The sequence below is a fragment of the Pristiophorus japonicus genome, chromosome 2 (genome assembly GCF_044704955.1).
Source record: "Pristiophorus japonicus isolate sPriJap1 chromosome 2, sPriJap1.hap1, whole genome shotgun sequence".
Taxonomy (NCBI): Eukaryota; Metazoa; Chordata; class Chondrichthyes; family Pristiophoridae; genus Pristiophorus; species Pristiophorus japonicus.
In genome coordinates this window covers 331,926,667-331,950,312 of record NC_091978.1, presented here as the reverse complement: position 1 = coordinate 331,950,312, position 23,646 = coordinate 331,926,667, and the positions used below count along the sequence as shown (strand labels likewise).

General features: G+C 43.9%; 1 protein-coding gene across 6 annotated transcripts in view; it reads right to left on the bottom strand.

The window, feature by feature from the left end:
* inpp4b (inositol polyphosphate-4-phosphatase type II B) overlaps positions 1–23,646 on the bottom strand; it is a 697,459-nt gene that overhangs the window by 139,601 nt on the left and 534,212 nt on the right. For all 6 annotated transcript variants that reach the window (XM_070872076.1, XM_070872113.1, XM_070872087.1 and 3 more), the window contains 2 exons: positions 22,257–22,429; positions 2,348–2,471 (listed from right to left, as the gene is read on the bottom strand). In XM_070872076.1, the coding sequence (XP_070728177.1) occupies positions 2,348–2,471; positions 22,257–22,429 (297 nt within the window). The remainder of the gene's footprint in view (positions 1–2,347; positions 2,472–22,256; positions 22,430–23,646) is intronic.

The following is a 23,646-nucleotide window of genomic DNA, read 5'->3' as shown; positions in this document are numbered from 1 at the left end:
TAGGAGTATGTTTGAGTTTATGTGTATGTATTGGCACATGCAGCGGAGCTTGGTCTCCAGTCATCTTGAGGGAGAATACCCAGACCGTTAATACCAATGCTATGCGGCAATCGACGGTCGTGGGATATGGCACTGCACCCCAAGGTGCCATACCACCAATGGTGACAGCACCTGATCGTCAGGAGGAAGTAGTTTCTTCCAACTTTAAAGATGGGTCCCCAGCACCCCCAGATTCTCCAGACCCCGCACACATAGCGCTGCCATTGTCGTCCCCTCAGTAGTCATGCTCGAGGTAATCTGCTGCACGATGTACTGGTCCCGACGTGGGCAGGGCCAGGGTATTGATAGTGGGAGGAGGAGGGAATCAGAACCAGGAATCGGGGGGGGATTGGGGTGGAAAGGCATTGGGAAAGGTGGCCGCAGGTAGAATTGTAGAAGGGTGCAAAGGTGGTTTGAGTGTTGTTTTTACTGTTGTTGTTGTTAATGTTTTGTTTTGTAAAATTTTCATTCTGAACAATTATTTTATTTTTATTACAGTGTTAAAGTTTAATTCAAATTTTATTTAAAAAAATTATTCAACTAAACCATTCTTGTACTGTGTCTCACTCACTTCTGGAAAATTAGGAGTAACAATCATTGTAAGGGTCAGCAATATATTAGCAGTGAAACTACAGGCCTCATTTCTTTTAAAGCACACAAGTATGTTCAGATGACCACACAATCATTCTCAATATGTTCAAAATCCCTCAATAACTACTCCAGAAATCACTCAAAATCAATAAAAAATACATTCCAGCCTGTCGGCAACTTTACACAGCCTTTCCCCCGCCCCACCCCCACAGAAAGAAAACCAAAATGGAGGCATAATGCTGGGACAAGGAAAATACCTAAAAAATGGGCGGTGCCGATCTTCAGCGATAACAGGTGGTAAAAACGGCATAATTAGGAAAATTAGCGCTGTAAGGGAATTTTCTTCATTTTTTGGGCGGGAAACGTGCAGCAACGCTGGCGATAACCATAGGCCGAAATTATCGCCGACGCTAAATCGGGACTAAAATGGGCGTCAAACGGTGGGTAATGTGCCTTTCTGGCAAAAATGGGCAGTAACTGGGCGGTAATCCGGCGATCCCAATGGAAATTCTAGCCCCTTGCCTTTTAAACTTGTTTCTACCATTTGCACTTAAAATACCATAGAGGTTTGCAGCACAGAATGTTGCGAATAGTGTGGTTCAGCCTCAGACAGATGTTAGGGATGTTTAGTAAAACTATGCAATCTACATCATAAACAGGCATGTCTGGAGATTTATCTTATATATATATTTATACACACATATACATAAACAATGTAATTTTGTCTAGTCCAAGGCTCAGGTGTTTGAGGCAACAAACCACAGACCACATTATCTGATGTTGCTCAGCCAGTACCCGTTATCCACTGTATGTCTGGTTAGTCCAGATCAGCTCTCCGCTATTGGGCGTGAAATCCCGGCCTCGCTGGGTCCATAAGGTGCGTGTACGGACCCAATGAGACTTCACCAAAGCCAGTTTTTGCCGCGCAATGCGCTTGCGCCAAAAACCGGCTTTTCCGATCTGTCAAGTTGTCGCTTGACAGATCCTCCGCATCCCCGGGAGAAGGACATTCACGTGTGAGAGATTGGTCTATTTGCCCATCTCTTGCCAAGTGAATGTCCTTGAAACTTGGCGCATAGCCTACTTTTACCAGCATAAGAGTTTTAAAACAAATAGAAATTAAATTTAAGCACACCTTTTTAGAGTAAAAACTTTGTCCATTAAGGTAAGTTTATTTTAAATCCTATTAAAATGCATTAAAAAAAATCCAAAAAAAATTTTTTTTTCTAAAACATTTAATTAACTTTAATTTCAATAAATGTTAAATATGTGAGGTGCTTTTTTTATTATGCTGTGTGTGGGTGTTTTAGCGTGTTATTCTCATTGATAGTAATGGGAATTCGTAAAATCGGAGTTCCCATTACTTTCAATGAGAATACTGTACCGTGATTGGTTGTCCAGGCCCATGTGACTCTAGCTTCTCCATCCGTACCTCGAAGAAGGGGGCGCGCTGCGATGCGCGGGAAAAGAGGGCCTCCGACCAGGATCGAAGGCATCTCTGGGACTACCAAGTACTTTCGCAAAAAAAAGTTTGGGTTGGAGGTGTCCGTCCGAAGGAAGCCTCCAACCAGAATTTCGGGGCCGTTACATTAAGTGCTCATGAAATCTGTATTCTGGTAGCCAGCAGGACAAATTGATCACCTCCAGCAAGCACCTTGACCTGATAGAGCTTTCCTAAAACTAATCATATGCTGATAAAATAAGATGCGTTACTCACTGTATGTGCTGAGAAGTCCTTCAAACTGCACCAGCAAACCCACAGTGTGAAGCTGCAATAGGAAACCCTGGTCATGTAAACACGTGTGCAGTTTGATCACAAACCCACAGACCAGGCCTGCAAGCTAAAGAGAACAAGAAAACTAATAAGATATTTAGTTTAAAACAGGTTAAGTAAACATTAAGCAATAAAATCATTTTTCAGACATTTCTTCGAGACTAAATGTAAAAGCGATCAGATGAAATTGGTTGCATTGTCATTCCTGTTACAAACTCATGGAGACAAGTCATTTTAATTCTCCCTATTAGGGAATGAGCTCCTCCCTGAAATATGGAAATTTCAATGGAACTGGGAAAAAAGTTGGCAAAAATGAGAGGGCTGTATTAACAGACTTTGTTGCAATGAGCTTTGACTATAGGCAAGCACATCAACTCCCCATCAAACTGACAATCGTGCCCTTATAAAACCTGTTCAGTTTCCAAAAACTGAAGACTATGTGCAGCACAAATCTTTTAAAAAGTTATACAATAAGATGAACAACAGGATCTCAGTTGTAGTCATTATGTTGTGAGAAAATAAAGAAGCAAAGACTGATGCTTCCTAGGCACTATCAATGCTAATTGGTGAGAGGGTGGGGTCCTCAAATCCACATATCCTCACAACACGACTGAGACATGACCTGATGTCCTTTTTCTGCATAGAACTCCACGTCACATCAACATGCGTTGCCATTGCAATGCCAGATGCCCTGTGTTTAGTCATAATTCTATTTGCGTCAACCTCCTTCAACAGATTAATATAAAGAACTTGCATTTATATAGCACCTTTCATACACACTCTGTGGCACTATTTCAGTTGTTCAGGCGGAAGCACCACTTGGTGCTGCCAGATATTTTGGGCCCGAGTTTGGTGAAATCTGAGGTCCGCCCGTTTTTCGGCACTCCCCGGTCGGCGCTTGATGGTTTTACGTCCGCTACTACTGGGTCCAGGCGGGGGCGAGTTTCATCCCGCTTTTGTCGGCGGGAATGGGAGCGGCATTCAGCGGCTGGTAGCGGGAGTCGGCGGTAGGTGCAGGCCAAGTGACTCGGGAAACGTCGGAGGCGTGCACCACGCATGCGTGAGATTTAGAATTTTTTTTTGTAGTTTCTTATGCCTGATGACATCACTTTTCCCATGATTGGGGCTGAGGGCTTAGCTGCACATGTGCATAAAACCTCATTACTCACTTGCACCCAACAGTTGCAGAGGGTAGTAATTTAGAGAGAAAGAGAATCAACAGATTCATCGGCCATCCACCTTACAAAGCTCTCATGAGTGGAAGAAAAGCTGCCAGGAAGTCCAATGGAGGAAGGCTCAGAGCTCCCTGGTTCACTGATGATGAGCTGGAGGCGCTTGTCTCTGAGGTGGAGCGCCGTTACAAAGACCTCACCCGGGATGGTCATGGCAAGCCAGCCCTACCCCAACGTAAACGCATTTGGCGGGAGATTGGGGAGGCCTTGTTCACAATGGGCACCATGGTTCGGAATGGAGATCAGTGTCGGAAGAGATGGAACGATGTGGTAGCGTCAGCAAGAGTAAGTAAACATCTGATTGTTACACTCCCGTGCTACACAAAAAGTACATGTGGGCCGTTGTGTGTGAGTGTGTATGTTGCATGTGAAAACCGGTTAAAGCTTGCAACTTTTATTTCTGCAGAAGAAAAGAACAGCCAACGCCTCAAAGCAGTGTGGCACAGGAGGGGGCTCACCAGAGGTCATCGAAGTGACTGACAGAGGAGCGTGCCTTGGCATTGGTCAGTGACTAACCTCATGCCACCACACATGGTGGTGCCGATCCTGTGCTAGAGCATGGTAAATTTATACGACTCTCCGGTCTGTGTTACGCTCATGTCATGCAAGGTCATATAATGTGATGTAAAATGCATTTTAATATACTGTGTGTCGGCCATGGTAGTCCTTGAAATATGAATGTGAAACGTAACGGTACTCACATCAGCATGACCAACACCCCCCCGCCCCCCACACTAAACATTTACACATGGTCTTGTACTTGCAGATGATGAATCGGACAGTACCAACTTAGGTACCCCATCCACCTCTGGCACAAAAAGGCAATGTCGAACACCAACACTGTCCACCTCGACCTCATCAGGAGCCCGCCACAGCAGCTCCTTCAGCGCCCCCCCCCCCAACCCCCCAAATCCCCCATAGCCACTGCATCCACCTCCGCAACCCACAGAGACAAAGACCAGGAGGAAGAGCAGGGAGAAGGCCCAGTGTTGGTCACACTTGAGCTCGAGGCGCTGGAAGAGGAGGACTCCACCCTCTTGACATGTGCGCCCTACATCGGTCTCGGGGTCCAAGTTTTTGGGCTTCGAGTTGGAGGAAGCGGGATCAAGCGTTGTGAGGTGCTGCAGCCGTGCCGGTAAAGCCACCAAGCCACCTCCACCCAGGATGATGCAGCAAGGAGATGATGATGCAAGACGGGTGGCAGCAATGCAAGAAATGGCTCAGCTGTCGAGGACAAGCGTTGACCTAGGTCGAGAGCTGCTCTAGGCCATGGCTGGGATAGCTGTCAGCATCACCGCCTTTGCAGAGCAGCATACTGCCAGTATGTCGCAGCTGATCAGTGTGGTGGAGCAAACCGGCGACTCTGTATTTTTTGGGTGGTACCTCGGCAGCTGTGGGCGGTAGCTTGACCAAACTCGGGTCCTTTGTTTAAATGAGTTCATTTAAATCCATTTGTATCTGTGCTGATCAAGGCCACCCGCTGTGCACCATTACTTAGGAACTGTTAATTGGTTAGATGTGGGTTCCCTCAACTTCAGCATAGCATTACAGAATAGAAGAAATTTTCAGCCTACTTTTTACACATTTAAAGTCAATTTAAAAAGCAATGATTAATGTGTAATGTGAGCATGTCAGTTCACGATGTAGAGTCATTAGAGATTTTGGGTTTAACTGATTAAACAGAGTCATGTGCAAAATTTGAATTGGTGTGTATTTTGAAACGATTGATTTAAAAAATGTAAAATAATGGGAAAATAAACTAAACATGTTCATGAAGAACTCTCCAAAAGTCCATTTGTCTGACTAAAAAAATTTAAAACGTGCTCCCACCTCCACGATTATGCCAGGAAACTTATGAACATGAGATTCACATTTATATTTACTGATTTTATCAAATGTTTGTTGCTTTTATGAAATAAACTTTCTGAAACTCAATTCTGACTTTGTTTAATAGCAAAAAGAAAATGAAAGCACCATAAAACACTACATTTGGTGAAACCAAAGTTAGTAAAAATCTAGATCAGTAAATTCTGGAATCTGAAAAAGTAAGCCCGAGAATCTAGCAAATTAAACACTGAAACCTGGAAAAAAATATGGAAAGTGTGTGTATAATCCATCAATGGTTCCCAAGATGTTTATGGTAATGTTTAATTTCAACTGCCTGCAGTGTATATTGATTATTTAATAAAGCTGAAGTTGTTCTGCAACACTTTGATATCAATGTTGTAAAATAATTAACATATTTAGTAATATTTAGAAAATTACAATTTATATATAAGCAATTCCCAGTTCTTAAGCATTTGACAGCCTTGCATGATATGCACTATTAATGTCTACCAAATCTAAATTGAAGAGATACCCAGAGATCTAATAATTGATTGTTTTATGCTGATCCACAACACTCTTGTAGTTCTCCTTTAAATTATCATTCTGATAAACACCAACAGCTATCAAAAAAACACTACAAACTGACAATTTAATTTGGAGTGATCAATACATTATTAAGTTTTATCAATAGGGAAACTATAGGTTAATAACAACAGCACATTAAACAACTAAAGTGAAGTAACAGATGACTGCCTGGCCTGCACTGACAACAGACAATCTAATATGAAGAATGAGTCCTTCAGTCATACAGGACAGAGTAGAAGTAAGGTCCTTTATTGCTGTTTGACAGAATTGGTGCTTTTTTTTTTGAGATGGGATTAAGTAGTAAAATGAGAGTATTGACTATAAAGGGGGTAAATCAAAGGTAGAGTTTATATGGCTAAATAGCGAGGTTACAGCAAAACTGAGATTTAAAAAGATACATGATAAATATATGGAATATATATGAAAAACATTGGCCCTGAATTTGCTGTTGGAGGCTTCCCACGGGGAAATGCTCCGATCCGCAAATAAAATGCCCGTGTACCTGGTGGTCCGGGAGGTACGGAGACTCGAATGAATAAAAGATGGGAATTCACAGTCATGCTTATGGGGATTCCGCATGTACAGAAACCCCATAAGCATGAATGGGAATATCCCCCAAAATATATCTAGATATCAAATACATTTTAAAAAAAACATTACATATTTAAAATTAATTAAAACGCCATTTAATTACATATTTAAAACAAAAATTTAATTTTTTGAGAAATACATTTTAATGTTTTAAAGGGTCTAAAAATAAACTTACCTTATTGCACAGGTTTTTTAATGTACAAATGATTGAAAAAAATATGTGTGTGTTTTATTTAAACCCTCACGCTTTCACCAGGCATAAGAATTTCACAGGCATTCGCTGGGCAGAAGTTAGGCAAATAGCCCAACTCTCGGTCCGTGAATGCCCTTTTCCCGGGGATGCATTGGATCTACCTTTGATTCTTGACAGATCGCAAGTTCCAAGTTTTTGCGCACGTGCTTGAGAAAACCCGGAACTTGCGCAACCCTTACGCACCTCGTATGTGCCCATAAATTATAAAATGTGTAGAAAGGAAGAAAAAAATGGAAATTAGGATAATGAAGAGTGAGTATGAAGGAAGACTTGCAGATAACATAAAAGGAAGCAAATGTCTTTTATAAGCATACAAGTCAAAGAAAGAATGGGATCTCTTACAAACAAAGGGAGGTCATCATCTACTTGAGATGTGGGAATGGCAGAAATGAAAACTTTCAGGTTTTTTTTATAGGAGAATTGAAAGGTAATGTGGAAGCGCCACTACCGAAGATAAATATTCAAAACGACACTGCATTCAAAAGTTAATGTGACTGAAAATAGAAAAATCACCAAAGCCAAATGGAATGAATATCAGAAAACGGAATAAGGTTGGGTAAGAAATTTAAAGGCAGTAACCATCATTTTCCAAAAACCTTGGCTTGTATGCTCCGTTGCTAACTGTCTTTTTAAACCCCTCTCTCCCGTCTCCACCCTCACCTCCGATATTAAGTGTGAGGAGCTCATGGACTTCTTTGTCTCCAAGATTGAGACCATCCGTTCGACCGCATCTGCCTCTTCTTTTCCTTCCCCTAGCCCACCGGGCCAAACTTCCTCTAAGAATCCCCACTGCCCAAGCCCTGGCCTCACATCTTTCTCCAGTTTCTCTCTGATCTCCCCTTATGGCCTTTCTGAGCTCATCCTGTCCATGAGACCCACCCTGCTCCCTTGATCCTATTCCCTTGGCCAACCAACTTCCTTTACTGACTCCCATATGTTAGATGATATTGTTAATGGTTCTCTTTCCTCAGGTATTGTCACCCTCTCCCTCAAATCTGCTGTCATCACCCTTCCTCAAAAAAACAACCCTCGACCCCCTCCATCCTTGCAAACTACCACCCCTTCTCCAGCCTCCCTTTCCTCTCCAAAGTCCTTGAATGTGTTTTCGCCTCTCAAATCAGTGCCCGCCTTTCCCGCAATTCCATGTTTGAATCCTTCCAATCTGGTTTCCGAGCCTGCTACAGTACAGAAATGGCTCTCATCAAAGTCTGTGACTGTGACAAAGGCAAACTATCCCTCCTCGTCCTTCTTGACTTGTCTGTAGCCTTTGACACAGTTGATCACTATAGCCTTCTCCAAAGCCTCTCCACCATCGTCCAGCTGGGTGGGACTGCGGTCACCTGGTTCCATTCTTATCCATCTAATTGTAGCCAGAGAATCACCTGCAATGGCTTCTCTTCCTGCCCCCGCATCGTTACCTCTGGTGTCCCCCAAGGATCTATCCTTGGCCCCCTCCTATTTCTCATCTACACGCTGCCCCTTGGCAACACCATCCGAAAACACAGCGTCAGTTTCCACATGAATGCTGATGGCACACAGCTCTACCTCACTACCATTTCTCTCAACCTCTCCATGGTCTCTAAATTATCAGACTGCTTGTCCAACATCCAGTTCTGTATGAACAGAAATGTTCTCCAATTGAATATTGGGAAGACCGAAGCCATTGTTTTCAGTCCATCACAACTCTGTTCCCTAGCCACTCACTCCATCTCTCTCCCCAACTTCTGGCTGAAGAGAATCAGACTGTTCGGAACCTTGGTGTCATATTTGACTCTGCAATGAGCTTCTGACCACACATCTGCAGCATAACCAATACCGCCTATTTCCATCTCCATAACATTGCCCATCTCCGCCTTTGCCTCAGCTTATCTGCAGCTGAATCCCTTATCCATGCCTTTGTTACCTCTAGACTTGACTATTCCAATGCACGCCTGGCTGGCGTCCCACATTCTACCATATGTAAACTAGAGGTGATCCTAAACTCGGCTGCCCGTGTCCTAACTCGCACCGAGTCCTGCTCACCCATCACCACTGTGTTCGCTGACCTACATTGGCTCCCGGTTAAGCAATGCCTCGATTTCAAAATTCTCATCCTTGTTTTCAAATCCCTCCATAGCCTTGTCCCTTCGCTATCTCTGTAATCTCCTCCATGTTCTTGAGCTGGCGGATGGCCTTTTCTACCTCTTGCAGGGCTGGGGTTTTGCTGAGATGGTGGCGGGTAGCATGCTGCTGGATGGAGTCGAGGATCGGATGGAATCCCCGCTGAAGCACTAAAGTATGGCGGAGAGGCACTATTGGCACGAATGCATGACCTCATCTCTCTCATCTGGAAGGAGGAGAGCATGCCGGGAGATCTCAGAGATGCAGCAATTGTGAGCATCTTTAAAAAAGGGGACAAGTCCGACTGCGGCAACTACAGAGGAATCTCCCTGTTATTAGCCACTGAGAAAGTTGTCGCTAGAATCCTCCTCAACCGGCTTCTCCCTGTGGCTGAGGAGCTCCTCCCGGAGTCACAGTGGGGATTTCGTTCTCTACAGGGTACAACAGACATTATTTTTACAGCGCAACAGCTGAAAGAAAAATGAAGGGAACAGCACCAACCCTTGTACATGGCTTTCTTTGACCTTACAAAGGCCTTTGACACTGTCAACCGCAAGGAACTATGGAATGTCCTCCTCCGTTTCGGCTGCCCCCAAAAGTTCGTCACCATCCTCTGCCTGCTCCACGACGACATACAAGCCGTGATCCTGACCAATAGATCCATTACAGACCCAATCCACCTTAGGACCAGGGTCAAGCAGGACTGCGTCATTGCGCCAACCCTCTTCTCAATCTTCCTCGCTGCAATGCTCCACCTCACACTCAACAAGCTCCCCGCTGGAGTGGAACTAAACTACAGAACCAGTGGGATCCTGTTCAACCTTCGTCATCTCCAGGCCAGATCCAAGACTGTCCCGACCTATGTCGCTGAACTACAGTACGCGGACGACGCTTGTGTCTACGCACATTGAGACTGAACTCCAAGTCATAGTCAACATCTTCACTGAGGCGTATGAAAGCATGGGCCTTACACTAAATATCTGTAAGACAAAGGTCCTCCACCAACCTGACCCCGCCACACAGCACTGCCCCTCAGTCATCAAGATCCATGGCACGGCCCTGGACAATGTGGACCACTTTCCATACCTCGGGAGCCTATTATCAGCAATGGCCGACATCGATGACGAGATTCAACACTGCCTCCAGTGCGCCAGCGCAGCCTTCGGCCGCCTGTTCGAAGATCAGGCCCTCAAATCTGTCACCAAGCTCATGGTCTTCAGGGCTGATACCCGCCCTCCTGTATGGCTCAGAGACGTGGACCATATACAGTAGACACCTCAAATCGCTGAAGAAATACCATCAGTGATGTCTCCACAAGATCCTGCAAATCCCCTGGGAGGACAGATGCACCAACATTAACGTCCTCGATCAGGCCAACATCCCCAGCATCGAAGCACTGACCACACTCGACCAGCTCCACTGGGTGGGCCACATTGTTTACATGCTGACACAAGACTCCCAAAGCAAGTGCTCTACTCAAAACTCCTGGCGTGCAGAGGTGGGCAGAGGAAACGTTTCAAGGACACTCTCAAAGCCTCCTTGATAAAATGCAACATTCCCACCGACACCTGGGAGTCCCTGGCCAAAGACTGCCCTAAGTGGAGGAAGTGCATCCGGGAGGGCACTGAGCACCTCAAGTCTCATCGCCGAGAGCATGCAGGAACCAAGCGCAGGCAGCGGAAGGAGCATGCAGCAAACCAGTCCCACCCATCCTTTCCTTCAACGACTGCCTGTCCCACCTGTGACAGAGACTGTAATTCCCGTATTGGACTGTTGTGTCACCTAAGAACACACTTTTAGAGTGGAAGCAAGTCTTCCTCGATTTCTAGGGACTGCCTATGATGGTGAATCTCCTCCAGTCCCACAGCCTCCGAGATGTCTGTGCTCTTCTAATTCTGCCCTCTCGAGTATCCGATTATAATCGCTCAACCATTGGTGGCCTAAGCTCTAGAATTCCCTGCCTGAACCTCTCCGCCTCTCTTTCCTCCTTCAAGACGCCCTTAAAGCCTACCTCTTTGACCAAGTCACCTGCCCTAATTTCTCCTTGTGTGACTCGGTGTCAAATATTTTGTCTCATAATACTCCTGTGAAGTGCCTTGGGACAGGTCACTATATAAATGCAAGTTGTTGTTGTTGTTAGAAATGGTAATTATGCCAAAAGACTGGAATGTGAAAATATTACATATCAGTTTAAGAAACAGGAAAAGGAAAAAAGCCAGGAAATGATAGGTCAGTTAATCTCACCTCAATTGTGAGCAAATGTCTAGTCGTTAATATGGGATGAAATTAGTGAATACCTAGAAAGGCATGGGATAATTAGGGACAGTTAAATGATTTGTAACGGGCAGGTGGTGTGTGACTAATTTAATTGAATGTTTGCAAAAATCAGTGTGTATAGATAAAGGAAATGCAGTGGAAGTTGTATAAATGGATTTTCAGAAGGAGTTTGATGAGCTGTCAAATAAGAGATCTGTTCAAAAAAATTAAATCACATGGAATTAAAGAAAATGTCACTAAATAGATAGATGGGTGGGTTATAGGAGAGTATGTAAAGAATAACAGTAAATGGATATCTTTCACTTGGGCAAGGTGGCAGTAGTATTGTGCTCCAGGGATCTGTGCCGGAAAATCTTTTGTTTCCCATTTATATAAACTACATTGGGCCATAAGAACTAGAGGGATTATAATGAAGTTTGCTGATACTACCACCTTAGGGGATCTGGAAAATTGAAGAAAAGAATGTAGGAGAATACAGGACCACATGGACAGGTTAATGGAATGTACAGATAGTTCATAGTAGAAAAATATGTAGAACATTTTAGGAAAAAGAGCAGTGAATAGTAAGATTCTTAAAAGAGTAAACTTATCTGAGGGGCTATTAGAACGTGAAATGCTTTACGTGGCTATTAAGGCAGAGACAATTTAAAAGGAAATTGACTCAGTATTTGAAAAGTAAGAATGTAAAACTATATGGGGAAAGGGCATGGAATTAGGATAGAGTAGACAGCTCCAACTGAAGGGCACTGGCACAATGGGCCAAATGGCTTCCTTTTGAGCTGTAAATACAATGACTGCCTGCTCCTATTGCTGGCACTGAGAGGTAGGTGGAAGTATCACTCCATGTGTGTTCTCTCATGCTGATGTACATTAGTTAAAAGCATGGTGTTATTTTCTCATGAGGAACAGCTGAAAAAGATAAAAGTGGTGGTACTTCAGAAAATAGAGGCCTGAGGGATTTCTATTTGCATGTAGAGCTTTTGAACATGGAATGAAAGCTGGATGTGCTGGAGGAAACTGTTATCTCATTATGGAGTTACTCTTCAAAGTGGTTTTGAACAGGCAGCCCACACTGTCCTCGTGGGTATCACTGATTAAAGCACTATCATTTTGCAATGATTTGTAGGCACATGGAAGCTAATGCACCTACAATCTATTTACTCATTGCAATAGTCCATCATTACTGCACTTCTATGATGATTTAAATTTACGGAATAACCACGGGATGGAATTACTTTGAACGTAAGGAGGAGAAATTATGAAAGAATCTTGAAAGAATCTTGTGATGCCAATGCACGTTCAGATATCAGTGTTTAGAATAAATTTATACACTAGATGATCGCTCATGGTGTTGCTCACAGATTTGTATTCGGCAGTTGGTGGGCAGTGTAATGCAGAATAACTGAGAGTGGAGTTGGGGGCTGGATTTTTGGCATGTTTGCGCCCTGGAGGGGAGGTAAAGGGTGTTTCTAGGCATTACGGCAGGCGTCCAGCTTTTACTGTCCGATCAGCAAATTCGGCTCCTGGTTTGCGATGGTGCAAAAACTTACCGCCCCGCCCTCTAGTTTCACTGAGATCATGATGCAATCATCATGCAATGCTCTGCTAGCGCCCCAGATGCAAAATTAGGCTTTAACGCCTCATTATACGCCTGCCCCAGGAAACATTTGAAAAACCAGGCGTTCCCATGGTGCAGCAGGCAGTATTGGCGGCGTATTTAAATGGAGGGATGAGGATCCTACATCACAGGTCACATTGACTGCAACAGTTGCACACATCACATTGCATGAAGCTCGGTCTTGAAAGTGGTACTTTTATCTGCCATTACAGTGTCCTTACATCTTCAGTGAAAGAATTTAATGGGGACATTACTAGTTCGCCAGCATTTCATGCTCCATGTTATTGCTAGGCGGCGTCAGGATACAACAAGGGCTCTTGGCCATGTCGGCCCATGGATGAGGAGAAGCTGAAGACATCTGGGGAGGAGGGCTTAGCCTCCACGGGTTTACAGGCACCAATGCTCATACCTCCAGCTCTCTGAGGAGCAGTGTGCGAGAAGGCTACGCTTCCAAAAGGAAGTGCTGATAGAGAGGTGCCATCTCTTACAGGCAGACCGATGCCTCGACTGCTCTGGAGGCAGCCTTCAATACTCCCATAAACAGGTTTCCGAATACATTGTGGTGTGCTGCATGTTGCACAACTTGGTCCTCATGAGGGGCCAGGCATTGCCAGTGGGATTGCAGGCCCACCTCAGGAGGAGGAGGATGACGAAGAGGAGCCTAGCGAGGCCCCCATTGGACAGCCACAGCATCCACGGTGGAGGCAGTGTGGAGATGTTGCCGGACCAAGAGTCACACGTCGACAGCTTATAATGGACTGGTTCTCCTAAATGGGGGAAACTGAGGGATGGAGCTAACACTGGACACGCTATGTGCCCCCATAAAGGCACATCTCCGGTGAACATTGGAATGAGACACCAGACACCAATGGCAAAGGATGAATCATAAATTTTACTGCAACAAAGTAACAAAAGATCCCCTACCAAAAGAAAACCATACAATATACAACGTTATGTTGCAGGGCACTGAACAACAATTAAGTTCCTTAAATCAACAAAACTTTTTTAATGCCGCAATTTTTGGCTGGGGCACAAAAGCCTCCTTGTTTAACGCCTGGTTTTGCGCCTCCAATCATGGAACCTCATTTTCTGCCGAATTTTGCAGATGAAGGCGCAAATTTTTTCCAAGACCAACCCGCTGTCATTACCGCAAAAGCTGAAAATCCAGCCCAGAAATTGCGGTCGGAGGCTCCCAACCTAAATCTTTTCTACAAATTTACCTGCTGATCCTGGAGGTTCGGAGATGTGAGGTCCTGGGCTTCTATGCGAAGGCCTGCATAGAGGCCCACGTATCCCAAGGATGGAGGTGCTTCGCAGGCGTCCCCGAGATCACGTGGACTGGCCCAAACAATCAAAATAGGGGTATTCCCATTCATACTTGTGTGACGGAATCACCATAAGTATGAATGGGACTACCCCAAAAACACACAAACACTTAAAATACATTTTTTTTAAATCATTTAAAATAAATCAAAATGGAATTTAATTAATTATTTAAAACAAAAGTTTAATTTTTTGAAAAATAAATTTACATATTTTAAAAGGGCCTAAAAATAAACTTACCGTAACAGGATTTTAAATGTTTAAATTACTGAAGAAAATGTTTTTTTCCATCCTTTAAAGTTATTACGCTGATAAAAGCTGGCCTGACACCTGCTTTTATCAGTCGTAAGAATTTCAAGGACTGTCGCTGGCAGAAGTTAGGCAAATAGCCCAACTCTCTGCCCGGAGAGGCCCTTTACTTCCAGATGCATGCGATCTGTCAAGAGAAGTTCCGGGTTTAGGCGCTTGCGCTTCACATGCCTAAACCCGGAACTTGCAGGGCCCCTACGATCACGTGTGCACCTCGTTCAGGCATGTAGGGCCCGCGAATTCAGGTCCAATGTTTACGACGAGCATAATGACTGTAAATTTAATTCTGTTATCAGATCGTTGAGTGCATGAACATTATAACTCATTCCTGGTTGTTCTTTATGGATATATGAACACCCAGGGAACAAAGTCCTTGGCTTATATGGCAGCACTCTCACCTTTGAGTTGGAAGTTTGTGAGTTTAACACCATTCCAGGAATTGAGCACATAATCTAGGAAGGAACACCATTGCAGTACTGAAGGAGTGTTGGATTCTCAGAGGTGCTATCCTTCAGCTGAGAAATTAAACCTAGACTCTGTCTGCTTGTTCCCCTGTTTCTGTGATGCTATTCAAAGAATTGTAAAGCGTTCTCCTGGCTAGCATTCCTCCCTCAATAAAAATCACCAGCCATGGTGGAATTCAGCCAAACATAAAATTTGGTTGCACTTTATAGTAATCCCTTGTATATGAAGTGCTTTGAGCCACTTCTGGGAGATGTGATAAGCCACACTACAAATGCAAACCTTTCTTCGTTCTTTGCCTTATTATCCTGGAGACCTCCTGGTCTGGAAGGCTCTGTACCATAACACGCATTACAGAATACACTGAGCCAATAAGGACGGTGCTCTTTTATTCATTTACTAGGGTAGATATTACGAATTCACATTCCTGGCACAGAACATTAAAATTAATGGACAGGAAATCCTGCGGGACCCACTGACCTCAGCATCCAATTTCTCAAATTTATAAAATCTACCTTATACTATACAAAGGGATTTAATTTCCTCTGATAAAATGTTTGCATAAAATTTCTTTGTATGCTGCGTTAATGCATCTATTAATATTTTTAAATAAAAAGTGAATGATGAATGACGATCTCCTTGTAAAGGATCCTCTAGGAATGAGTGAGCATAACATGGTTGAATTTCAAATTCAGTTGGACGATGAGAAAGTTAGATCTCAAACCAGTGTCCAAAGCTTAAACAAAGGAGACTACAAAGAAAAGAAGGCAGAGTTGACTAAAGTGGACTGGTAAAATAGATTGAGGTATGGGACAGTCGATGAGAAGTGGCAGACATTCAAAACAAGGGCATACAAAGTGGCCAAAACTAGTGGGAGGACAGAAGACTGGGAAGCTTTTAAAAGCCAGCAAAGAACGACTAAAAAAATGATTAAGAAAGGGAAGATATATTTTGTGCTAATTTACTTTCATAGTCTAACAAGATATACAAAAGATAGCAAGAGTTTCTATAGGTATATAAAAAGGAAAAGGATGGCTAAAGTAAATGATGGTCCCTGAGAGGACGAGATAGGGGAATTAGTAATGGGGAACATGGAGATGGTAGAAACTCTGAACAAATGTTTTGTATCAGTCTTTACGGTAGAAGACACTAACAATATTCCGACAGTGGATCGTCTAGGGGCTATGGGGGGGGGGGGGGGGAGGAACTTAACACAATCACAATCACTAAGGAGATGGTATTTCAGTAAGATAATGGGACTAAAGGCAGATAAATCCCCTGGACCCGATGGCTTGCATCCTAGGGTCTTAAAAGAAATAATGTCAGGGATTCTGAATGCATTGGTAGTAATTTGTCAACGTTCCCTGGATTCTGGGGAGGTCCCAGCAGATTGGAAAACTGCAAATGTAATGCCCCTATTTAAAAAAAAGAGGCAGACAAAAAGCAGGAAACTATAGACCAGTTAGCCTAACATCTGTGGCTGGGAAAATGTTGGAGTCCATTATTAAAGAAGCAGTAGCAGGACATTTGGAAAAGCAAAATTTGGTCAGGCAGAGTCAGCATGGATTTTTGAAGGGGAAGTCATGTTTGACAAGTTTGCTGGAGTTCTTTGAGGAGGTATAAAAAAAACCAGGGTGGATAAAGGGGAACCAGTGGATGTGGTGTATTTGGACTTCCAGAAGGCATTTGACAAGGTGCCACATAAAAGGTTACTGCACAAGATAAAAGTTCACGGGATTGGGGTAATATATTAGCATGGATAGAGGATTGGCTAACTAACAGAAAACAGAGAGTCGGGATAAATGGTTCATTCTCTGGTTGGCAACCAGTAACTAGTGGGGTGCCACAGGGATCAGTGTTGGGACCCCAACTATTTACAATCTATATAAAATGACTTGGAAGAAGGGACTGAGTGTAACGTAGCCAAGTTTGCTGACGATACAAAGATGGGAGGAAAAGCAATGTGTGAGGAGGACACAAAAAATCTGCAAAAGGACAGAGACTGGCTAACTGAGTGGGCAAAAATTTGGCAGATGGAGTATAATGTTGGAAAGTGTGAGGTCTTGCACTTTGGCAGAAAAAAATCAAAGAACAAGTTATTATTTAAATGGAGAAAGATTGCAAAGTATTGCAGTACAGAGGGACCTGGGGGTACTTGTGCATGAAACACAAAAGGTTAGTATGCAGGTACAGCAAGTGATCAGGAAGGCCATTGGAATCTTGGCCTTTATTGCAAAGGGGATGGAGTATAAAAGCAGGGAAGTCTTGTTACAGCTATATAAGGTATTGGTGAGGCCACACCTGGAATACTGCGTGTAGTTTTGGTTTCCATATTTACGAAAGGACATACTTGCTTTGGAGGCAGTTCAGAGAAGGTTCACTAGGTTGATTCCGGGGATGAGGGGGTTGACTTATGAGGAAAGGTTGAGTTGGTTGGGCCTCTACTTATTGGAATTCAGAAGAATGAGAGGTAATCTTATCGAAACATATAAGATTATGAGGGGGCTTGACAAGGTGGATGCAGAGAGGATGTTGCCACTGATGGGGGAGACTAGAACTAGGGGGCATGATCTTAGAATAAGGGGCTGCCCATTTAAAATAGAGATGAGGAGAACTTTTTCTCTGAGGGGTGTTAATCTGTGGAATTCACTGCCTCAGAGAGCTGTGGAAGCTGGGACATTGAATACATTTAAGACAAAAACAGACAGTTTCTTAAACGATAAGGGGATAAGCGGTTATGGGAAGCGGGCGGGGAAGTGGGCCTGAGTCCATGATCAGATCAGCCATTATCTTATTAAATGGCAGAACAGGCTCGAGGGGCCATATGGCCCACTCCTGCTCTTATTTCTTATGGTCTTATGTTCTTCTGAGATATTTCATAACTCTCAACAGCAAGACATTCCATTGAGAAGGAAAGACTGTAAGAGACGGGATAACCATCCATGGCTCACAAAGGAAATAAGGGACGGTATCAAATTGAATACAAGGGCATACAAAGTGGCCAAGACTAATGGGAGGTTAGAGGATTGGGAAACTTTTAAAAGCCAGCAAAAAATGACTAAAAAAATTAAGAGGGGGAAGATAGATTATGAAAGTAAACTAGCACAAAATATAAAATCAGATATTCAGAGTTTCCACAGATACATAAAAAGGAAAAGAATGGCTAAAGTAAATGTTGGTCCCTTAAAGGATGAGACTGGGGAATTAATAATGGGGAACAGGGAAATGGCAGAGACTTTGAACAAATATTTTGTATCGGTCTTCACAATAGAAGGCACTAAAAACATCCCAACAGTGGATAATCAAGGGGCTATAGGGAGGGCGAACTTAATACAATCATTATCACTAAAGAAGTAGGACTCGGCAAAATAATTGGACTAAAGGTGGACAAGTCCCCTGGACCTGATGGCTTGCATCCTACGGTCTTAAAAGAAGTGACTTCAGAGATAGTGGAGATTGTAGATTGGTTGTAATCTACCAAAATTCCCTGGATTCTGGGAAGGTCCCAGCGGATTGGAAAACCGCAAATGTAATGCCCCTATTTAAAAAAGGAGGCAGACAGAAAGCTGGAAACTATAGACCAGTTAACCCAACATCCATCGTTGGGAAAATGCTCGAGTCCATTATTAAAGAACCAATAGCAGGACATTTGGAAAAGCATAATTCAATCAAGCAGAGTCAGCATGGTTTTATGAAAGGGAAATCATGTTTGACAAATTTGCTGGAGTTTTTTGTGGATGTAACGAGCACGGTGTATAAGGGGGAACCAGTGGATGTGGTGTATTTGGATTTCCAGAAGGCATTCAACAAGGTGCCACATAAAAAGTTACTGCACAAGATAAAAGTTCACAGGGTTGGGGTTAATATATTAGCATGGATAGAGGATTGGCTAACTAACAGAAAAGAGAGTCAGACAAATGCATCATTTTCCGGTTGGCAAACAGTAACTAGTGGGGTGCTGCAGGGATCGGTGGTATGGCCTCAACTGTTACAATCTATATTCATGACTTGGATGAAGGGAGTAAGTGTAATGTAGCCAAGTGTTCTGATGATACAAAGATGGGTGGGAAAGCAAATTGTGAGGAGGACATAATAAATCTGCAAAGGGATATAGACAGGCTAAGTGAGTGGGCAAATATTTGGCAGATGGAGTATAATGTGGGAAAATGTGAGATTATCCACTTTGGCAGATAAAATAAAAAAGTAAATCATAATTTAAATGAAGAAAAATTGCCAAGTGCTGTAGTTCAGAGAGACCCGGGGGTCCTTGCGCATGAAACACAAAACGTTAGTATGCAGGTACAGCAAGTAATCAAGAAGGCAAATGGGATGTTGGCCTTTATTACAAGAAGGATGGAGTATAAAAGCAGAGAAGTCCTGCTACAACTGTACAGGGTATTGGTGAGGCCACACCTAGAGTACTGCATATAGTTTTGGTGTCTATATTTAAGGAAAGATATACTTGCATTGGAGGCTGTTCAGAGAAGTTTCACTAGGTTGATTCCGGTGATGAGGGGTTGACTTTTTAAAGATAGGTTTAGTAGGTTGAGCCTATACTCATTGGAGTTCAGAAACATATAAGATAGTGAGGGGGCTCGACAAGGTGGATGCAGAGAGGATAGTTCCACTCATGGGGAAAACTAAGACTAGGGGGCATAGTCTCAGAATAAGGGGCCGCCCATTTAAAACTGAGATGAGGAGGAATTTCTTCTCTGAGGGTTGTAAATCTGTGGAATTCTCTGCCAAGAGAGCTGTGGAGGCTGGGTCATTGAATATATTTAAGGCCGAGATAGACAGATTTTTGAGCGATAAGAGTACAAACAGTTATGGGGAGCGGGCAGGGAAGTGGAGCGGTCCATGTTCAGATCAGCCATGATCTTATTAAATGGCGGAGCAGGCCCAAGGGGTCCAATGGCCTGCTCCTGCTCTGATTTCTTATGTTATTAGGACTGTGTTAAAATATCACCCAATGTTACCTGCTACTTTTTCTCACATTTCCAGTGTCATATTCTGCTACTGCCTCTATGTTTTGCAGAATTGGGGGCCGAAATTCAGCTCTTGAATAAGGCCCGTTACCGCCCGTTTGTGGCGGCCATGTGGCGGAGTTGAGGGCCGCTGATTTCTGGTCGAATGGCCGCTGCATGCTAAATTCAGCAGTGGGGGTTTTCTGGCGGCCCCCACTTCCACCCCACCGCTGCTGAGCGGCCGTGACTGCGTCATCAGTGTGCGCACCACCAGGATCCCCCACCTCCCACAAAATGTTGCCATAAAAATCTTATTGCCGCCGAGCGGTGTGCCCAACAGCTTTTTTTGTCGGTGCACCTTTGATTCCCTCTGTAAGCCCTGGTTACGTGGCAGCCATTAAAGGCAAGGGCCCAATGCCACGGCCGTCATTTTTTTTTGCCAGCCGACTTCCATGTCGGCCGAACTATTGTGCTCCCTGATTCCGACAGGCTGCCAAACAGGCAGCCGAGCACCCCCTCTTTGGTCCAGTGTCCAATCACGACTGATGGCCGATTCTCTCCCCTTTAACGGAGGCGAGATACGTGGTGATGCAGATGCGTAATGACATCACCACAATGAGTGACAGCGGCGGAGAATCCATCCCGTCTCCACTTCTGCCCCTCACCTTTATGACCAACTTCCTGGCCGATTAAAAAAAAGACAATGAGCCGAATTTTGCAAAAGAGGGGACCTCTTCCGAAACAGCGGTAAAAACTCTTTTTTTTAAAAAAACAGTAGGTGCGTCAACTTTCTGGCGGGACTGAATTTCGGCTCCCCGCTGGTCTCTATCTTTTCTTATGATTGGTTTCTGTATTTATTTCTCTATTGTTTTTAGATTTCTTATTTGGATGAACAAGATCATAAACCTCTGTTTCAATGAAAAATATGATTTTTAACCGACAACCGTGTGACAAGGAGTCCCAACAGTGAAAGGCATGGAGGAAAAATAACAAACCTTTATGAAAAAATACAGCAAATCCCAAGAGTCAAAAAGGTTTTATTTTCCAAAGACTTTCTTGTCTGACAGTTTTAGATGGTTTTATTCCTTTTGGTACAGCAGAGCAATATTCCCCAGCCCAAATAGAATTTAGAATTCTGTATGACAAATCTCCGCAACGGGAGCAGAAGATAGTAACTTTGCCCCTTGTGAGCTATATGATTCCATTAGAGATACTCTGTTATTAAAGTTCTGCAACACACTCCAAGCCAAAGTGCTTTCCTCGCCAGTCTACTGCTGAGCATGCACTCAATATCCTGGTGAACAGTGGCCTCACACCCTGGCAGTCTAGTAGAACCTCTTGGTTCAGTTACTGACCTGCTTTAGTCACACTTCAAATTAACTAATCTGAACAAACTCCCTGTTGGCTCAATGTAAATGCATGTACTAGTGTGATACTAATCCATACAGAATAGGATCATCCCGCCTTCAGTCACAGGTCTGTGCTAAATTAGTTCATCTCAGCCAATTGTTTGTAGTCCCCCTAGGATAGGGAGATTATCAGTCATTCCTACCAGAAAGTGCCCGCAGCTGTGCACTGGGTGAGCACAAGGTCAGATTTGGCTGTGATGCTGCTTGAGAGTCAGATGCTCACTGTCTAGGCGAGCCCCAGGAGGGCAGAGGAAATGGTTCAAGGGCACCCTCAAAGCCTCCTTGATAAAATGCAACATCTCCACCGACACCTGGGAGTCCCTGGCCAAAGACTGCCCTAAGTGGAGGAAGAGCATCCGGGAGGGTGCTGAGCATCTCGAGTCTCGTCGCCAACAGCATGCAGAAATCAAGCGCAGGCAGCGGAAGGAGCGTGCGGCAAACCAGTCCCACCCACCCTTTCCTTCAACGACTGTCTGTCCCACCTGTGACAGAGACTAATTCCCGTATTGGACTGTTCAGTCACCTAAGAACTCACTTTTAGAGTGGAAGCAAGTCTTCCTCGACCTCGAGGGACTGCCTATGATGATATCTAGGCTTACACATTCAGGATGATTTTTTTGAACCACATATTGGACAGGAGCTATGCTTAAAGAAATATACTGCAGAACAAATTAATGCCCTCAGAGGGAAAGGAAGACGATTGGAGAAAAATATAATCTGAATGCTCATTATTAATGGTGATTTGAGAAAGCCATGCCCAGAGGCTTATGATACTGTAAGCAGTATGTGTTTCATTGTCATCAGCCCGAGTCCCTGCCTTAAGTAGTCCAGCTAAACCACATGCACGCCTTCTCATTCATTTGCTTTGTATTACACTATGAGGTGATGAAATATGCACTTACTGCTTGGCTGAAGACAACATCTCTCCTCTGATGCAATGCCAGGGCCTGCGGTATGTTGGAACCACAATCTTGAAGAAGAACAAATACCATGGCCTTCTTTGCTCTGTCAATCACTTCATTGACACAGTCCTTTAAAGTAACTACCAGAGGGTACAGCCCTTCATACCAGTCATCTTACAAAACAAACACAAAGAATTAGCAAACCATGGTTTTAAAATGTAGTTCTATTCTGATGTAAATAAATGCAAGACAATTGTACAACAGTGGAAATGCTGTAAAACACTGACTTACTTCAAGATAACCCATGCCTCCATACAATGATTAATACTCTTCACTCTCTCATTTTTTTTTCAATGCTTTGTGCATTCCCACACATACCACCCAATCCTGGGTCCAATTATTTTTAGATTGTTGTCCTTTATTCGACTTTCTGTTTTTCTCCTTTAATTTTTTGATTTCCCTTCCTCCTTCTACAACAGTGTATTTTTATACCTCTCACTACCTCATTCTTCCATTCTACTTCTATTCCAGCAGCTTTATTAATCCTGCTCTCTCTCTAGTCTCAAATTTACTAAAATTTCCCCGCCAGCTGCCATATGAACTCAATCCCTCTCCCACTATTTACCATTGCTGCCAGGACACTGGTGCTGGTTTAGTTCAGGTGAAGGCCATCGCTTTGGCACAGCCTTTTTTTGTTCCACAAATCAATCCAATGTCCCAAGAATAAGTGAACGCTTCCTTTTTGCACAAGCCCTGCAGCCACATGTTGACCTTCCTAATCTTCCTTCCGTTAACCTGCCCAGCACACGCATCCCAATACTTTGATGTATTAGTGCCTTGGGGGAACACATTCCAGAGCCCTTCATTTCTTATAACATTCACAAAGTACTTGCTTCAGCTTACCACTTTTTTTAAGGGGGTGGGGGGGTTATATATGACAGAAACAGGTGGGCTGCTTCTTAATGAATTCATTTTATTGAAGTAGGCAGTGGAACATCATAGTTAGTATATGTGTTACAACAAAAAAAAATCTCAGTAAAGGTATTTAATTGCAAGTTCAAAGCCCTGAAATTGCCCCGTGTCCTGATTAACCTCCTGGAGCCGGGACTTCCTGCGCCCAGCCCGGAAGTCCTGCCTCTGATGCGGAATGTGGCCATGAACCCCTCAAAAGGAAGCAAATCGCTGTCTTTGGCGCTCCGCTTTCTTTGAGGGGCGCTCCCCAGGCGGCAGCACGACGCTGAATTCAGCGTCACGCAGAGGCGGCCAGCCCTAGGCAGAACGCCCCTCCCCTTCAATTAAAGGGGAGGGCTGCTGCGCACTTTGCTGGTCCTTTGGTGGCCGCCACTGGGCCACTCGGGAGGCCATCAACCAGGCCAGCAGCTTGGCACCC